General features: G+C 39.1%; 1 protein-coding gene across 7 annotated transcripts in view; it reads right to left on the reverse strand.

Moving 5' to 3' along the window:
• rnf44 (ring finger protein 44) overlaps positions 1 to 19,263 on the reverse strand; it is a 141,047-nt gene that overhangs the window by 40,049 nt on the left and 81,735 nt on the right. For 6 of the 7 annotated variants that reach the window (XM_048603449.1, XM_048603450.1, XM_048603448.1 and 3 more), the window contains one exon: positions 2,271 to 2,464. In XM_048603449.1, the coding sequence (XP_048459406.1) occupies positions 2,271 to 2,464 (194 nt within the window). Of the gene's footprint in view, positions 1 to 2,270; positions 2,465 to 8,952; positions 9,128 to 19,263 lie in introns of those variants that run through there. The other variant, XM_048603453.1, reaches the window with a different exon arrangement.

Below are 19,263 nucleotides of genomic sequence, written 5' to 3' on the forward strand. Positions count from 1 at the left end.
AAGTACAATGACTGTTAAAATAATTGCAGCCTTGGCTCAGAGCAAATTTGGGTCTGTATACCAGAACATTTCCACTGTTTTAAACACTACCAAAATCAGAAAACTTGATTTACCATCTCTCTGGAAGCTGGCACCTCCAACAATACAGCATTCCTTCAGAAACAAACTGAACTCTCAACCCAGATGATATGCTTCATTTTGGGGATGTTGGAGAGATGGGTGACATCTTGGGACAGGGAAATACTTTTCTCATGAGGTAATGAGAGTGAAGGAATCACTAAATTGAGAGAGGAATTTAAGAGGAGAGTAGATTGGATGTTCTTTAGGTTTAGAAAATGAAGGTGGGCACAGCTCCATGCTGCTAGAGGTGGTGTCTTTAGAGATTGCAAAGTCTCAAACTGCCTCGAAACTGATTCGCCTGAAACTAGGGATATAAACCCATTTTACAAATAAAACAAAGCCAAAAAACGAACACGTAAATGACAAATATTGTGGGGTTAAATGTTCGAGATCTGGAGGTGACTATCATAAGGGATCAACTAGAAGTACGGGTCAGCTAAGAGTCTGTTGGCATGGATCTAACTGGAGTTGATTCCCTCCGGAAAGAGTATGTTATGTCTCACCAATTTACTGCAGCTCACTTGGGATGTTACAGTGGTAAAAACAGTGAAACAGGCAGATATTGTTCACCTGAATTTCGAGAAGAAATTTAATGGAGAGTTATGTACCAGATTGATTTACAGAGTATGCGTGTATACAGCCGATGGCAAAGTACTCAAGCTGGACTGATACATGACGTAAAGTTAGATAGGTGGAAACTAGCCACCAGCCCAGGGATTGATGTTGGGGGCCACTGCAATCTGTACCTTTATATAGAACTTAAAAGGATGTAACGTTGCTCAGGATATTCAAATTTATGGATGACATTAAACTCGGTGCATTGCCCATCGTTGCTATCCAATGGATGATAATCAAGCTATCCAGATCCCTTTGGATTCATGTGTTTAAGATTAATGGCAGATGGGGCTAAATAGAGATTAATGCATGTCATGAAATTAGTTAGAAGAAACAAGAAAATAAATTATTTATTAAATGGAAATGTTAAGATAAGAGAGTTGGAAGATGTTTTTTTCTGAAGGAGGGTCTAGGCCCGAAATGTCAGCCTTCCTGCTCCTCTGATGCTGCTTGGCCTGCTCTGTTCATCCAACTCTACACCTTGTTATCTCAGATTGTCCAGCATCTGCAGTTCCTACTATCTTGGAAAACGTTATTGGGTTTTGGTGGATAGGCCATTAAGGCTTTCAGCTCAGTGATCTGGATAGTGAAAGACAGCATAAAAATGTTGACTACACAGCAGAGTGAGACTTACAGGTCTGAGGTGGTAACATTGAAGTCAGTGAGGCTGCATGTGAAAATCAGTTCAGTTTTGGTACCTATATTACAGAAAGATGCAGCATTATTGGTGTGCTTGGAAAAGGACCGTGGAACTTGACTCGTGAATTTACAGGACAGAATCTTTAAGTAAAGATATCGTGGGAACTGGAGAGTGTACAGTACTAACTTTTGAACTTTTCACATTTTTCAAGCGTACAGAAAACTTGGCTCAAGCAAGTTGTCACACACATGGTTGGGGGCTAGGGAACACAAAGTTAAAAAGGTATCAAAAGAACGAAAAAAAGAAAGAACGAAAGAAAGAAAGAGAGTGTGTGACAGCTTTTGTAGAAAACTTAACAGGGAGGTGGAAGAACAGAAAACCAAGACAGATTAAAAAAAAAAGATAAGACCTTATACAAAAGGAAATACAAGGCAAATAATTTCAGAGCCATGGGGCGTAAACTGGAGAAATTTTAGAAGGAGAGACCACCCTTTCTCCGCACAATGCCACAATTCGATACTCCAAATAAATACAAAAGGGGCAATTTTAGATTTTAACTTATTTCATTCTAATTCCTTGTAATGAAAAGCTCGCTTCAAGAACTGGCCCTCTATTTTGAAGTTGTAACATTGTACCCAATTACAATAAAACACAGCAACTACAGAACACTCCTCCTCAGCTACATACTATAAATCAATATAGCAAACTTCAGTAGGAAAGGTGCTAGCTGGAGGAACTCTCCTGTAAACCCTAGTGAAGTAATCTGGCATGCTCTAGTTTGGACGCAGACTGAAAATGCCAATGCTGTTGACTTCCATTCCCACTATTAGTTAGCCCTACACCAAACTGAACATGCCGTGAGAAGTTGGAAATGTACCTCCAATCTGGAACTCACCTTCTCCTGTGATGTGCTGGTGTGTTGCACCGTTCCCCTGAGAATCGTCGCTGGTTGAAAGGGGCTGAGGGAGGCCGCCTATTCACTGTTATTTCCCATGGTCGCATTGGTGGCGTCTGAGGAGGAGATGCACTCTGGATCTCAAGGACAGAATGAGAGAGACGCCGGCGTTTTGGGCTGGGACTGTCGTCGCTCTGCAAAGCGCAACGCAAGAAGAACAGTTGTAATCTAAGCACTACTGACATTTGCAAGGCAGACATGGCAGGGAGGGACATTTAACGCCAAAAGGAACTGAAGTGAGGTTCTCATAACAAGAGTTCAGTATTGGAAGAGGATTTTGTTCAAGAAATTATAGCATAATAAAAGACACCAACATCAAAAAGTAATTTAAGTTGTGATTATCTGGAGTCACAAGTCAATAAAAAGATGCAGGTGCCTTTGTGCAACTTGCACACAAAGTAAAGAGGAGGCTGGGACAGGTCAGTATTTAACAAGGATGGGAAATGGAATTCAGACCAAGCCATAGATTCCTGTGCTGATTTAATCCTTTGGGATTTTGTTCTCAAAATTAAGTTAACTTAAGTTAGATTTTTAAACCAGACCAAGTGAATGGGATGTCAAAAGCACTTGAATTGGAAAAAACGTTTTCAGCAACATAGCAGCAGTAAGGAAATCTTCCTTGTAAGAAGTGATTTTTGTTTTGGTTTACAATCACAGCACAGAACATAAAAACGTGAGACAGAATGGAGGCTTGCTGAAGGACTGCAAGGAACACAGAGTGGAGAGGGATAAGTGGCAAAGAATAAGTGGTCAAAATTCCAGAATCAGAAGAGAGCCTGGTAGCAATTGGGAATGCACTTAATTGTAATAAAAAGGTGTTCATTGGTAATGTATGATTCTGCAATTCGGGCACCTGAAAACTACCCATTTGTTTAAATGTAAAAACAAGACCCAAAGTAACTCCAATTTTGCTATTCAATCATTAGAAATATTTAAGTGAAAAGGGTGAATTTATTCCTAGTAGCTTCAGGTCAGGAAACTGAGCAAACATGATAGAGAGATTGTGATGAGCAGCAGGGCTTTACTTTTTAAACGAATGCAATTTGATAGCACACACTTTAAAAAAAAAAGGTAATTTCAGAACATATTTTTCTAATTCAATGAACTTGAAATTTAATTATCAATCTACTGAAACTAGCTTCAGTCTCCACTGGCTCAATACTCTTCCCAAGTTATTTTTCTTTAGAAGAGAGACTGTCTAATTTCAGTTCATGTACTCGGCCACTTCCAGTAGTGTTGAACCTGGGCTGATCATTTAACTCACCAAGTTAATCACGACTGCTGGCATATGTTTTCACATGTTGCATTCCCCCTTACGGTAAATATACAAGTATCCGTTTTGAAATGATGTGTTATTAAATCAAAAAATTTACTGACATTAACATCCTGCTGTATTCGGAATAGGTTTGACATTTATGCTAAAGAACTCAAAATTTCATAACTGCGATGCTGTTGGTCTCTATACATTCACCCTCCTTCCTTTTCAAAGACTTTGCAAAATCACATTTGATATCATTCAGTGTCAACTTGCCAAATTAACCTATCATCTCAACTCAGCCAGCTCCTCAATTTGTGGTTCTTGAAGTCCACATGCTAGGGATCTTATAATGCAGTAGGAGTACCTCTACCTCTGAGCCAGGAGCCCCAGATTCAAGCGCCATCTGCTCCAGTATGTCATAATATCCGAACAGATTGTCCAGAAATATATAAAGGCTACACATTGCCCGAATATTAAGTAGCCTATAAGTTACTGCTCATATTGTTGTCAAGAAATTCAAAGATGCCATCACGAAAATGTTTTATGCCAAATAATGATTTTTAATTTAAAAACTGAAACTTCATATTTAAAAATAGATGATTTGAACTCAAAGGCTAATGATGACTTGGGCTTGCAGACAAAGATGGTTAACCCAATCTGCATCACTTTCTCCTCACATTCCAGGCTCTGGACAAAGTCAGTGGTCGCAGTACAATGTTACAGACCCCTATCTCCTGTCCTATTAGCAAAGCAATCACTCAAGCTATTTAAGTACTGAAGACAAATTAATAAGCCTGACTACAGGGCTGTGTGATGCAGTAGTGGCGTCCCTACCTCTGGGCCAGGAGGCCTGGGTCCCAGTCCTATCTGCTCCAGAGAATGTCATAATAGGTCTGAACTGGTTGATTTAAAAAAAAAAGGACAATGGGACGCTGGCTAAGAGAGCTTCCTGGGCATGATCAAATCAAGGTACCCATGGAATAAACGACAGCAGCCTTATTTGGATCCCTTGGGCAACTGGAGGGATGTCATGTGACAAGTCAAGCATTTGTCTATGCAAGTACCTGTTTACTCTGCAGAAATGAAGGCAAGCAGCTGAGATACTAAAGACAGAAGGCACAGATGGAATCCATCCTTCCTGCCTAACCCACCCGAGGAGCTTCGAACCATTTCCTGACCGTGACCACCTATGTATACACCTGACAAACAGATTTCTTTTTAGAAGAGTTCAACACAGCACCATGTTTCCAAAGGAACAACCAAATCTACCATCCATATTCTTAAAATTGAAAGCATCAGGAACACTGAAACAAAGTTACAAGACCACTGAATTCAGCCTGTTGTAGGCTGAATCAGATCATATATTCCTTTTATGGACTTTAATCTATTAGTGGGTGCATCTGAATTTCAAGCTTGTGTTTGCATGTGCACAAACCTGCAGGTGAGAGAGACAGAGAGGGAGAGAGAGAGACAGAGATAGAGACAGTGTGAGTGAAAATATTTTACTCAGGTCAGAGAGAATATAATGCATATCTTTCTTATAAGCTTAAGAAAACCTACTCAATTAGTTCTTTTGTGACCACAGTATAATAGCAGCTAAGTATTCACTAAATTAGTAGGTATAATTTTCATAACCAAAAAAAAAAGCTTGCAGTTAAATGAGACAAACAAAGGTGGGGGTGGGGGGAAAAGAAAGGAACATTTGAGCCCTCCTCATCTGATTGTATTATATCATGTCCTTTACCAGATGCAGAGCTAGTTACACTTTCTGTCTAACCCCAATTCTGTGCAAACTTCTAGCTATGGCATTAAACACGTATCTTTAAATCCTCTAAGGAATCTACGTGTCCTTGTTTGAAGCAGTTAATTCATGAACAGTGTAATTTTATGCAACTGTTTAGGTGAGCTTTTTGGAGGGAAAATATTTTTGTTGATCAAGTTTTGGAGTGTTCAGAGTATGCCCCAACCCCCAGAAGTAAGCTGGGAAGCTAACTTGTGACCACTGCCGGGATTCCAGAATGAGCCCCAATGGAGAACATAGCCGACTTGAGGTGGTGAGTAATCCCAGAGTCTAGGGAGGGGGCAAAAAGGGGACTGAAGAGCCAGGTGCTGTCATGTGGGGGATGCAGAAGAGTTGAGTGGGGTGCCCCCACAAATGAAATGCCAGGTATGCACTAGAAACTTGGATTTCATTGATGCAACTTAAAAAGGCAGCAAAGGGAAGTGCACAGGAATGTAGTTCAAAGTCTAAAATGGCCAGGAGTAATACACGCACTTTTATAGCCTATCAACAGGAACAGAATTCTGCTGCCCTCTGAGGGAAAGTGATGGCTGAAAATTGTGAAATTACTTGGTTACAAGTGGCAAGAAGTTTCAAAGCATATCAATGCCAGGATCTTAGCTCCCAAAACATGATAACAAGCGTTGGGGTGTCAAGCAAGACTCGAACTATCACCTTAAGCCACCACCACGGCAAACATTCTATTCAAAAACCATAATCAGGAAAGAATTGTTAATTAAATAGTAAGAAATTACTGCTGAATGAGATAATAGGAACCTGACTGATGATTGAAACAATCACAGAATGCTTGGTAGCAGTGAGTAAACTAAATCAGATGTTGGGATGCATTAAAGTCAATATTGAGCCAAGATAGCAGTCTGGTAATTCTGCCTGTTTATTAGTGTGACTGTACTTACAACATTGGTTACAGTTCTGGTGTTGGCAGTGTGAAAAGGATATTGTAAATAATGAAAGGATACAGAAGAGCGAAACCAGGTGACAGAGAGATCAGATTATGAAGACCCATTCTGTAAATTGAGCAAGTTCTCAGTGAAAAGAGAAAACTAAAGAAGTGAGATGATTGCTACAGGATCCTAAAAAAGGACTCAACGTAGACACTGTGACAAGCTATTTCATGTTGTCCAAAACAACAGAATCAGAGAATGGTCAACGTTTGCTAAGCCCTATACAGAGACAGTGAAGCAGTTAGCATGGATTCATTTAAATACAAATTAAACAAACTTCTTTTAGAAAGTAACATTTTGGGTAAGGGTACATGAGTAACATGACTGGTTAGATGCTTGGAAGAAAAAAAAGTGTTAACTTTGGACCTCTGATTCCCTGAGAGGTTTTCTTCATGCCATATCTTGGTCTGTTGACAACTAATAGATTGATGGCTATGATCATATATTTCACTCTCCTCACCATGCAACTAACATGTAGTTTAAACAAAAATAGAACTCGGTCTTCTTTCATTTCGCACTTGTGACAATTTCTCCCTTCATCTCCGACAAGCACTGAACCATTTCACTCCACTTCCTCTATTATTATAACATTCACTTCCCCGCATCTCTCTCACATCTGCATCATTTCAAAATGACAGGTACATTCTCGGAACACCTTACTGACACCAACGTCTTCTCTTTCTTGATGAGAATCTTGGAGGACATTGATGTCACTACTCAACCTTTCCCTCTGGAAGGGAATGTGCTGGTCTTCACAGGTACAATAGTGCACTGAGTGTTGATCTTGCACAGGGTTTCTTCACTTCATCTTTGTTTGCCCTCTGCTTTCATCTCAACTTGTACACTCTGCCTACAAACCGCAGCTAATTTCACCAGCAACTTATCTCCTTTTGCTCTTCCTTTATACCAGAGGCACTTGTCCCTTTCTTTCGTTCAGGTCAAGCACTGAATAAACTGATGCCCCTGTGCCACATCAAGTTGAAGAGGCCAAGCTTATAGAAAATACATCATTACTCAATCTGATCCTACAGGAAGCACCTGTGCAGCATCGTTCACGATCTAAATGTTCCAAAGCAATTCACAGCCAATGAAGTAGTTTTGAAATGTAACCAAATTTGTAGCTAACTTGCTGGGTCTCACAAATAGATACAGTGCTAACTGACTGGATAATCTGAAGGAGGGAACAGACAAAAACCGGACTTCAGTGACCCAGCAATGAGAAAATTTCTTCCTTCACACAAATTGCTTAATTATTGAATGGCTACAAAAAAAAAAGTTTCAGCAGCATGGCTGGAAGCACGAGTGAAGATTTTAAACTGTAGGGTGCTTTTGCGCATGGCACCAACACGCTGCAGTCAACCTTGGAGAATCTGGCCATCAAACAGCTGCCATGGAGACTTGAGCTTGAACCTGTGCTCTGCCTTAAAAGGCAGGTGTTTGCTTTACAAAGACTGGTACAGCAAATGGATCGGGCTTTCAAAATGTCACTCATTTTCTGCCTGCTCCACTGTGGTTCAGTGGAAGTGGCAGTGATGCAACAACAGCAGTACCTCTCACAGGATGTCAGTGCATCTGTTTCCTCACTGGTATTGGCAGGAGGCACAGTCATTTTGCCAGAAAGCAAGCTGAGCCAGAATTTTCTGTGGCAGCCTGAGATCTACAGTTTGCAACTGACCTGAGCCTTAACCACCCACAAGTCATCAGCTACAAAGTAGCTCACAGGATCTCAGATGAGTAACAGCAGCCTTCCACAGCGTTGGGCGGACAAGGGGGGGGGTGACTGAAGTAAGAGAAGCACCTCAGAGTTGGTTTAAATTTAGGACCATAATCTACAAGAATAACAAACAGCCTAGCACTCCTACAAAAGCATATGTTTGTCTGCTTTTTACAAAATTGATAATGTTGATAAGAGCTTCATTTGAATGGGACAATTGCTCCAGAATGAATACAGGCTGAACTGTAAAGTGCACTTGAAACTATAAGCACTATTCAGAAAGAGAACGTGCCCTCTCCGGTACAGCTTTTAAGTCAGTAGGTTGCTGGTGGTCGTCAATGTTGTCACACCATAAGGAACATTTCATTAATCTTTTCTTTCAAATAAAAAGTGTAACAAGGATATATGTGCATTGACATAAACTCATACAAATGATTTTTTTTTTGCAACTTCAATTCAAATAAATACTCGATGACCCTGTAAAAGCATCCCACTCTCTGCACCGAAACAAAAATCGTGAATTAACTTTTTATGTAACTGTATTAACTATAGCCTGTACTGTTGTTAATAAACCAAAATGGAATTTGGCATGTACATGGTACAGTAACTGGCTACAAAAATTACAGAACAAACCTGACTCTTTAGGCTGCTTGCAAAAATTCTGGGGTCCAGTATTTCAAACTGATTTCAACAGGAAAGGAATATGTCAAAAATAAAAGCATCACCCCATCCAAACTGGATTAGCACTGTTTTGTCCTTATAATAATTGATTCAAAACTTAATGAACATGTACAAACACAAACAGACAACAGAGGTGATTTTTTGTTCAGAAATAGGATTAGAGAAGCTGTTTTTCTATTCCACCCACTGACCCAAACAAACATAAACCCAATAGTAAATCACACCTGCAGCATTGAAAGGAAGAAGTCTTCACGGAGCTCTGCATTTTACAAGAAATTTTTAAGACCACAGTTTGAGTTAAGTCATAACTCAATGTGTTCCAGTACAAGGCTTCATAAATCCTTGAGGTTAGTATAGTAGCACAAGGCACCGGACCATCTGAAAATCTGCACCATGGAGGTTATCTAGTTATCAATGGAAAAGGGAGTGAATCCAACTACTTTACATTAATGTCAATTATCACATATAAACCTGCAGATTTAACAAATAACTTACAATGTCAGTTACTTGTTTTTATGTTTTTAATTATTTGTTTTATGATTGTGATGTTTTATTTGAACAGAAAAAAGTTACTTTTACAAAAATACATAATTACTAAATAGCTTTTGACCTTGAAGAAGCATTCAATGCACCCTTGTTTTATTACTTTTCTTTGCATAATCCCAAACATTGTTGAACAGTATGTAAACCTAAAGCTACCCGCCGAAAAAGCATACACAGCCCAAGAAATTGCAACTTCCCAGTATTCATTGTTCCTTTTGTGTTTGTACATCTTATGAAGCATGCAAAAAGCTATTGTGACATTATTCGTCACTACAGGAAAAAAGAAAATCAGGGACATGCTAATCAGTAAAATTCAGATACAGGAACTAGAATCTTGAACAGCATCCGAGAAACAGCCTTGGCTCCAATGCTCTTTAGGACTCCCTCCAAATGGCTGCATGATCTTTCATGAAGTTGCAAGTTTGGAAGAAAAGAAACGGATAGATCCATCATACACTAATGGCAGGAATATAAAGTGCCACAGTAACCAGTCTATCTATTTAAAAAAAAAGTTTCAGTTGTTCCTTGTCTTTTTAACATGCTAGGACAAGATACTACCACTTCATTTAAGTCATGTCCTACACTGTCTTGCAAAAGAGCATTCAGGCCCTAAATATGGATCTACACATCATTTAAGGCTCTTGACCATCTTGAAGCAGACCTTAACCGTCACGAGAGCAAAACAGTGCACGTGCACACAAATTTGCTAGTGGCTACTATACTGTCTGGATTCACATTTATTCCTATTACAAATAGCAAAACGTGAGTGGAAAAGGATAGATTGGATATCATATAAACTTCACTGTACAAGTGAAACATAAACCATCAGCTGACAATGGTTTCAGGTTCAGCCCAGAACTTTGCTACTTTATTATTTGGCATTAGGAAACTGCAGTAATATCCATGACCAGGTTGTGGTGGTGATGACATCTCACCAGGTTAGTTAATGTATAACTTCTCCTGCATCTGGTAATGTCAACTCAAACTGCCAATTTTGGTCACAGCAAAAGAATAGCTGGTGTGGAGGATGAAAAAAACTGATGCAATAGGGTCTAGTCTTCTGCAGTTGAGGTTATAGCAAAGTCACATTATCAATGCAGAAAGAGGAGGCTATTCTGCACCATGGAGGCGCTTTACATTCACATTAAATACCCAGAATGGAAAGAGTTAATTCCCAACACAAACTCCTTCTATGTATGGCAGCTACTATAATAAATATCTCCTTTGGGAAGTTCCTCTTTCATTATGAAAGATGTAGTACTTCACACTGAAGCAAATTGCCATTTGTTAAATCCAGCCTCATGTCAACTGAGAAGTAATCATTCAGAAATCTTATGGAAACCCACTAACAGCCAGCAGTTTATTGAATGATTAGAGACATAATAAATTGAGAGGACTGTAGGGAAAAAAAAACACACAGGAGCACCGGTTTCAAAAATTAAAAGGTAGGTAGAACCAAAGCAAGGAAGTTGTACTAAGGTCTTATAAGGATTAGTTGGACCCCACCTGGGGTATTATAGCCAGTTCTGGGGACGACATTTTAGGAAGAATGACAAGTCCTTTGGGGACTATGTGAAAAGCAAACTTAGTTGGCTAGTACCCTGGATGCAGAGCTTATGCGGCTAGACATTCTGGGACCCAGTTGCAAAATAAGAGGACATTAATTCTAAAACTAGAATGTAAGGGAGTTTCATCTCCCAGAAAGTAGTGAATGTCTGGGATTCTCTACAGGGGGAGAGCTGTGAGGCTCGTTTATTAAGTATTTATAGAGGCAGTAGGTAGATTTTTGAAATTTCAGGGAGTTGAGACTTATGTTGAACTGGCAGCAAAGAGAGAGGAAGGCTATGAGGAGACAGTATGAAAAAGAAACTGAGGCTTGGTACAGATCAACTGTGATTTTATAGAATGGTAGAGTGGGCTTAAGGGCCAAACATTCCCCTCCCCACTGCTCTTACTTCTTATATAGATCGCTGTTAAGGTTCTCCTTAGAACAATGAAAGTAAAAGTGCAATTTGACAGCATTAGTTATTGAACCAGAGCAGACATGTGGAAATTATAGTCTGGAATGCACTTCTGTGAAGCGGATTCATTTATAATGCTCAAAAGGGAATTGACTAAATGCTGGGAAGAGTTAAAATTGACAGGGCTATGGGGAAAGAGCAGGGAGGTGACCTGGTTAGAGAGCTCTTTCGAACTGCGGGCTAAATGACCATTCTTGGATTCTGTGCAACGTCCTGGCTTTTTGTTTTCATCCTTAAGAGGAATTACAAGCCAATCTTTATGACAGTCCAGATGAGAGTTGCAATTTTCTGAAGGCTCTATAAACAACAATTTACACTTAAATTTGGAAAGTCATATTAGGGAAGATGCACCATGTACAAAAAGTCACAGTACCAAGTGCAAATTTATATGCAGCAAATTCCGTTTTATTACTGAGCAGCTTTTAACAAAAACTACAGACACTTAGGAAGATGTCAACATTACATACCAGTACTGTAACTGGCATTTACTGCCCATCCCTAGACGGCAGTTAAGAGTTGATCATATTACTGTGGGTCTTGAACATAACGTAGGCCAGGCCAGTCAAGGATAGCAGTTTCCTTCCCTATGGACATTTGTGAAGCAGACAGGTTTTTCTGACAATCGACAATGGCCATCACTAGACTCTTGAATTCCAGATCTTTATGGAATTCAAACTCCATCATCTGCTATGGCGGTATTCAAACCCAGGTCCCCAAAACATTACCTTTGGTCTCTGGAATAATAGTTTAGAGATAATACCACAATACCATTGCTTCGTCCTTCCATGTCCAATTGAAAGTTAAATGAAACTTCTCTATAATTCAACTAAATTATGTGCAAAGCATTTTGAGATAAGCAGTATTGCAGCAATACGCCAGTAGTTATAGACCTGTCAACAGTGACAATAGCAATTTGAAGTGATAAATCATTACAGGAAAGGCAAAATGCCATGAGTATAAACTTTATTGGTAATGTTGGAAAGGAAACATGAAAAGAGGGGGCAGCTAAACTAAAGAAACAGTAAGAAAGGGGAGAGGTTGAGAGCACGAGGAGTGAGTATAAGACAGAAAAAAAATGTGGTGAAAAGTAGAGAATAACAAGAGGGAGAAGGAAAAAAAGACAAACATACATCAATACCATTTACTAATGTTGCCATGATGGATGACATCGTGTAAACTGAAGAATTCAGTACAAAAATCTTATGGTTTTTCTCTCAAACCATAGAATCAAACTGGAAAGTCGAATATTGTCCAGAAATATACTTTTAATTTATTGTGCTCTGCCTCTCTCCTTAGAGCTTCAATAAAGACATAACTGGACTTTAACAGAGTATCAGTAACTGCAAATTTTATCCATCTTGCAGTTGTCTACGTGCCAGTTCAGCTAACAGTGCACATGTTCCCACAACTAACCTACCAAAAAAAAAACATCCTGAGGCTGAAATCGTTCTTTATTTTACTGCTGTACGATTTAGTTTTCAAACAAAACATTTAACAGTTCCAAATCTATAAAGTCCCACATCTATAAATCTACTGTGATGGGACTAAAGATCTATGCGCACAGATGAGATATTACATTTAGAACAGGCCTCAGCTAGCACTTCAATCTGCAAACTTCCACACTAATATACATTCTGTGGCATGAGCATGACCTTCCTGTACACAATACAAAATTAGTGGCACTGACCAAACTGACGATGGGCGTGTTTATACAAAATAACCAACAGCTTACATTTATATCATCATGTCTGTACAGAAGGGAGCCCATAAACTTCAGCCACGTAAAATAAGTAGTCAACTGGTTTCAATACCTACTGAGAATACCTCTGATCATTAATTTAAAATGAATTCAACTACGGTTCCATGATATACTTGTAAGGAAAAAAAAAAGGCAAGGCTCCAAGAGCCAGAACTAATTTTATTATTGTGATATGCAGTGCTAAAAGTTGCTTTTATAAATTTTTGCAAAGTCAACAATGTGGAGGAGAGGCAGATGCAATTCTACAAGCTATTCTAAGACCTAGCAACTGAAAGCACAACTGCTGCAACAGTAAGGCTGAGTAAGGGGGGGGAATGCAAGAGCACAGAGTAAGCATTTTCAGAAGGTTAGCGACGGGTGCGGATTGGGGGTAGGGGTGGAGATGATGTTTGGCTGCAGGTAGTGTACCAAAATAGAGAAGTGAAGGATTTTGAACGTGGAAACGTGCGTGTGAGCGGGAGACAGAGACAGGCACCAATGTTGATCGCTACAACTATATGGGCAAAAATACTTAGTTAGAGAGACAGGCCAAATTGGGCAGCCTGATTATAAATGATCTGAAGTTTAGGGAGGATGGATGATTGGAGTCGGGCGCCAGCCATCTAGTAACGGGAATACCGAGAGCAAAAGGGAGGAAAAAAAACAGACAAGAATGAACTCTGCTGATGAACTGAGTACTAATGGGGTCAGGAACGAAAACAAAGTTGCTGGAAAAGCTCAGCAGGTCTGGCAGCATCTGTGAAGGAGAAAACAGAGTTAACGTTTCGGGTCCGGTGACCCTTTCTCAGAACTAGCAGTTCTTGATTTACAGCATCCGCAGTTCTTTTGGTTTTTACTGATGGGGTCATGTTGTATAACAGGGAAGTTAGTATATGATCTTTGTAATGGAATAGTATGGGGCATGAAGGGTAGGATAGGCCAGTTTATCCAAAGGCAGGAGCTGGGGATTGGGCAAAGTTTATCGGTAGGGGTGCAGAGTTAATACCAGGAACAAAGATTCACCCAAGTCCAGACTGCAGCTGAGCAGAAAGAAACTGACTACAGTAATTCAGTCAACAGAGAATACGGAGGCAGAGCTGCATGTGGAACCTGATCTCATATTTTACACGATTTAGGTCAAAGAGGGGACAGATACTTGAAGGACTCTGGAGTGAAAAGTATGTGGATAGGAAGAGAAGCCACTCGAGTGGATACTCTGGCTGTGACTGGAGTGGATGCAAGCACGGGCAATCTCACTGACAAGGAACAACAACAGAGAGGTATGGAAGAGGAGTGTCAAAGGTTAGAAAGCACCAAGGATAGATAGTATATCACTAATCGCAGAGGATATTATCTGCAACACTGATGAAGACCGCTGTGATATGGAAGGACAAAATTTCTTTAGATGTGTGCGTTACTAGGCAAAATGCTTCAATGAGAACCAAGTTTCAATAGCTCATAAAAGAGCGAAGGATGTCAAGGTAATTCTTTACATTTCAACATGCAGATAAACCTTTGTATATAGTATTGTGGTGAACATGCCTCATTGTAAAGTATACCTGGTGTTATATGCTTCGACTATCTTGGCTAGAACCAGGGTTATTCTTTGGGATTTATGCTCAAGGAGCAAAGGAATATGCCAGGATGTGAGGTTAAGATTGTGGTGGCATATATTTGTCACAAGTACCCAGATTAAAGCTGCTGGAGCTGTCTTAGTCTTGTTAGGAGCAGTTATTTTACATTGTAGGAGAATATCTCCTTGGTGGAAACATAACGCAATTCACAGGGAGACTTTACAATGGTCACTTTTCCCAGTGACATCATGGTTGGCAATGTTTGTAACCAATTAGGTTGTTGAGAGAAAGATCAAGAATGTTAGTTCAATCACTAGTTAATACAGACCTGGGCCAACAGCTTCATCCTGTAGACCAGCTTAGGCAATGATAGTACCACTCTAGGTGGACTTTAGGTTCCCTTCCCAGACTAAATGTGTGGTTTTGCGTACCTCAGTTTCCTCCAAATAATGTCCAACATGGAGGATGTGCTGATCAGCAAATTTCCTTAATATTGTCTCACCCAAAATCATGACTTTCAATAAATGTTAACATCTGCCAGGGACAGCATAACCTCACTAAAACAGTGTGCCACCTCTTCCACAAGCCCACTCAATGTGGGAAGTTGACTAATGACAGCCCAGGCAGTATGAATATTACTTGACTGGACTGTAAAGTTAAGTCCGCTCAATTAGAACACAGCTATTACAGAAGAGGGATCTGAAGAGTTTACCCAGGGCTTACTGCAGTTTTAGCTTTGAGCATGTTTGGTTCTTTGTCAAAGGGCTTGCCCAACTTTCTCCTTATTCAAAATCATAGCAATTGCTCAATGTTGTGGTTTGCTTGGTCACTTCAGATAGCATTAAATCAAAAATACCGGGTGGGACTGGAGATACTTGGAGAAAGGAGATTCCCTTTCCTGAAGGACACTGGGTGAGCCAGTTGTGTTTTAACAGTCACCTCAAAACTTCCAGAGAGTGTTTTCGTGGTGACCCCGAAAACAAATGTGATAGGCAGTGAGTTCAAATCCTCTGGCTTGCTCATCCAGTACGACAGCGGGCTCATCCAGTGGGCTACCAAACCAAATTAGACTGGTTGTACTATCATAGGATTTGGGGCTGCAATTGGCAGAAGTGCATGAACTACCAGCAATAAATCACTGGAGATAAATCTTTACATTAATCACTTCTAATAAAATGAACTACTATTTGCAATCATGTCTCCTTTCACACTCTGAAGTTATTGCTGATGTTTCAATATCTCTACATAACTGTCTATCCAATGGCCTGTGTTTAAAGTGACAACTGGTTATTCGCTAGGGGGCATAAGTTGAAGACAGCAATGTATAAAGTTGAACTCATTACCATCTCCCCTGGTTGTAAACAAATTGATAAACTAATTGGGTGAGGGAAGCACTAGGCTTTCATATCCCCTCATTGAAGAAGAGTTTGCCTAGGTTTACCATCTAAACTTCAGACTTGGAAGAAGTATTGAAGGATGAACAGCACTGATAAACCATATCCTGATCTTGGATAAGTTGAAGGAGAAATTTAGCAAGAGGAAAGGAGTAGAACTACTTTGTTAACAATGTGAAAGTAATGTAATTATGATAAAAATTATGATGAAGGATGATAAACATGACCAAATTCAAAGGCAGAAACTACAAGTACATAGAAACCCAAATCAATATACAAAGTATAAACAATATTATATTCAAGATAATGATTAAAGTCTCATTGCATAGTAATAGAGAGAGAACACAAAAGTTATTCACCACAGAAGTTCTTAACTACCTTTAGTAATAAATATTTAGGCTTGAAATGGGTTTTTGACTTGCCTTACATGCCTATCCAATTAGGCTGTAAACAATCATTCTTACTTTGCTTTTAATTGTGCAAAGACCAAAATGACTAACACCAACCAGCTATGAATATGCTATTCCAGCTAATGTTCAAACTAATTGACTCTTTTGCATTTTTGATCACTTCAGTCTCTCCCAAGGCCACTTGGCTAGGTGACTTCACTGAACATGGCAACATTCATTTGTTCATGTAATTGTCAAAAGATTAATCATGCTCCTTCATTAACACAAACCTGAGATCTTAATGCAATGCAGCATCATGACCATTCACTTATGCTTGTTATAAGTTTAATGCAATTCTATCAACAGTTTCTCTGGGGTTATAGTGTAACAAGAAGTGATTCAGGATAAATTCATGAATCACTGTAGCATTATCAGCTGCCTCATAGTCAAACTTGAGTGATTCGCAATGGATGAGTTTGCATGCATTTTTGGGAGCTATGCAATGCAAAAGAGGAAAACAGCTTTCTTTGATAATTGAGCAATTATAATTCAGAAGTTTTATTCCTGAAGTCTTCAATACAGGTTGCTTTGGAAGCCCAAAAACAAATCCGCATTAAATCACAAATCACACTTGCAGTATACTTTCGCTATGAACAAATGGAAAAGGGAAAAAGTACTTTTCTTTATATGGTTGATGTCTCAAAATACTTTAACTAAATACCATTGAACTGTGGCATCAAGTTCTAATGACAATGTGACAATGATCAGATATTATGATTTTTCTAGTGTTGATTGGGATAGCTAATGGTCAGGATACCAGGAGAACATCCTTGCCCTTTTTTGAAGTTGTGCCATTGTAGGACCTGCTTTATCCAACGGAGACAGCAAGCAGGACCCCAGTTTAATGTTTAACCAAAAGATGCCACTTCCTGCAGTGCAACTTGAATCCTGAACCCAACAGTTCTTACTGGGAGTGAGTGGAAGGGAGAGAGTGAAAACAAAAAAAAAAACAACTTTTATTCTATGATGCAACAATTTTCCTTCAATTCTGCAAGAGACTACAAGAGACCTTCTTGATGACTTCAACTAATATTACCAATCATGGCTAGGGAGTGCATTACATTGATTTCTTATCTTAAGTGAATAAAGATTCAGCAAAATAAAAATCTGGAGCTGTTCTAAAAATAAATGGGAATTGATGTTTATTAATTCAACCAGTCACAATCTAAACAAAAAGAAGTTAAAGAATTTTTAAAAAGATATTGGCATTTATTGTAAATAATTAAGTGAACAACCTATTCAGCTCCAGAATGATGCTGCAACACTTGGGTATTTTAGGGCACATAAAACACTTCAAAGCAAAATGAACAGAATGAAAAGTTACATTATCCCTGTGAAGACATGAGCATTTTCACAACTTTATGCCCCTTCTCTTCAAGGAAGCTAATACTTCTAACCACTGGACGGGAAGAAGAGCTATGATTTCAGATTATTTGCAGAAATCACATACTAGTTTGTGGGTGCACTTATTCCATAGTCCCACTGATTCTTACAGAAATACCATGAGTGTATCTCACACAAAAAGAGAAATAGTATCTTTCAGAGTGTAAAATTTTGTTAAAATGCAGAGTGTGTCAAAATTGCAATTTAAGATTATCAACAAACAAATAAACATTAAGTTCAGATTTCCACCAAAAGGCACCTTTCACATACAATTAACATCAGGCAATAACACACTTCCAAAATCTCAATGTCCAGAATTTGCACTTGAAAACAGTTCAAATATCTCCTCTATTAGCTTAAAACAGAGGTTCTCAAACTTTACTTATTACACACTCCCATCCAGATCACCCAGCAACTTCCTACTAGCCAACAGGTTTAATATTTTAACCCCTTTAATATCCATGCATTATACAAAATGTATGAATTACAGTATACATGTGCAACTAAAGCAATACTCAATAGTACTGTCATCAATGCCACTGCCGAGGTTATTTGTTTGAGTACTGGTGCAAATATTTGGAGTGATAATGAGTTGATTTGAGTCACATATCACTTACTATGCAAAGATGATAATGATACTTTCATTTCATTCATGAGGGATGAAAATCCATTTTCACAGCTAAGGTTGAGAAAGTGGCATCAAACCTCAAAAGCTCTGCTCATCAACCAGGGGAACTCTGCTTTCATTTGGTCCCAAAACATTTGACAAATTATCACGTCTCACATACAACTGAAAGAAAGCCAATTTAGTTCTGAGCCTGGTTAGATCTGACAGATGCTGGACAAATTAAACCACATTGGTTTAATGGAGGTCGGAGGCAAGAGTTCTCTACATTATTGTCTCATTTTTAATGTTACATTGTTAAGTAAATTATCTACTTTTATAAAACAAATTCTTGCAGTTTTAAAGCTTTGTCTGAAGAAGACTAATATAAAATTGCAATAAACAAATATTATATAATTTTCACAGAGAATGCAGCTCTCCATCTGTCTTCCCAGGTGGATGTAACAGATTCTGTAGCACTCTTTTGAAGAAGAGGAGAGTTATCCCCAGTGGGGAAAAAGGCACCGAAGTGGGTATTTAGCCATGATCTACCTCGAACGGTAAAGCAGGCTCAACAGGCTGAATGACTTAATCCTGCCCTTAAATTCTGAGTAATACTTATCGCCCAATCAATGTCAAACTATGTGCACAAAAATGCCCAGCAAGCAAAAGCAGTTGCCACACTGCAACACAGTCGACTATTCAAAAATCTTCACTAAGTGTGAAGCACCGAGATGTCTGATGGCTGTGAAAGATGCCATACAAATGCAAGAGTATGTTCTTTTCAAAAATTTGACATTTCCTCCCATCCTTTCCAAACAGATATCGC

Source organism: Rhincodon typus, chromosome 12, assembly GCF_021869965.1.
Source record: "Rhincodon typus isolate 14 chromosome 12, sRhiTyp1.1, whole genome shotgun sequence".
Taxonomy (NCBI): domain Eukaryota; kingdom Metazoa; phylum Chordata; class Chondrichthyes; order Orectolobiformes; family Rhincodontidae; genus Rhincodon; species Rhincodon typus.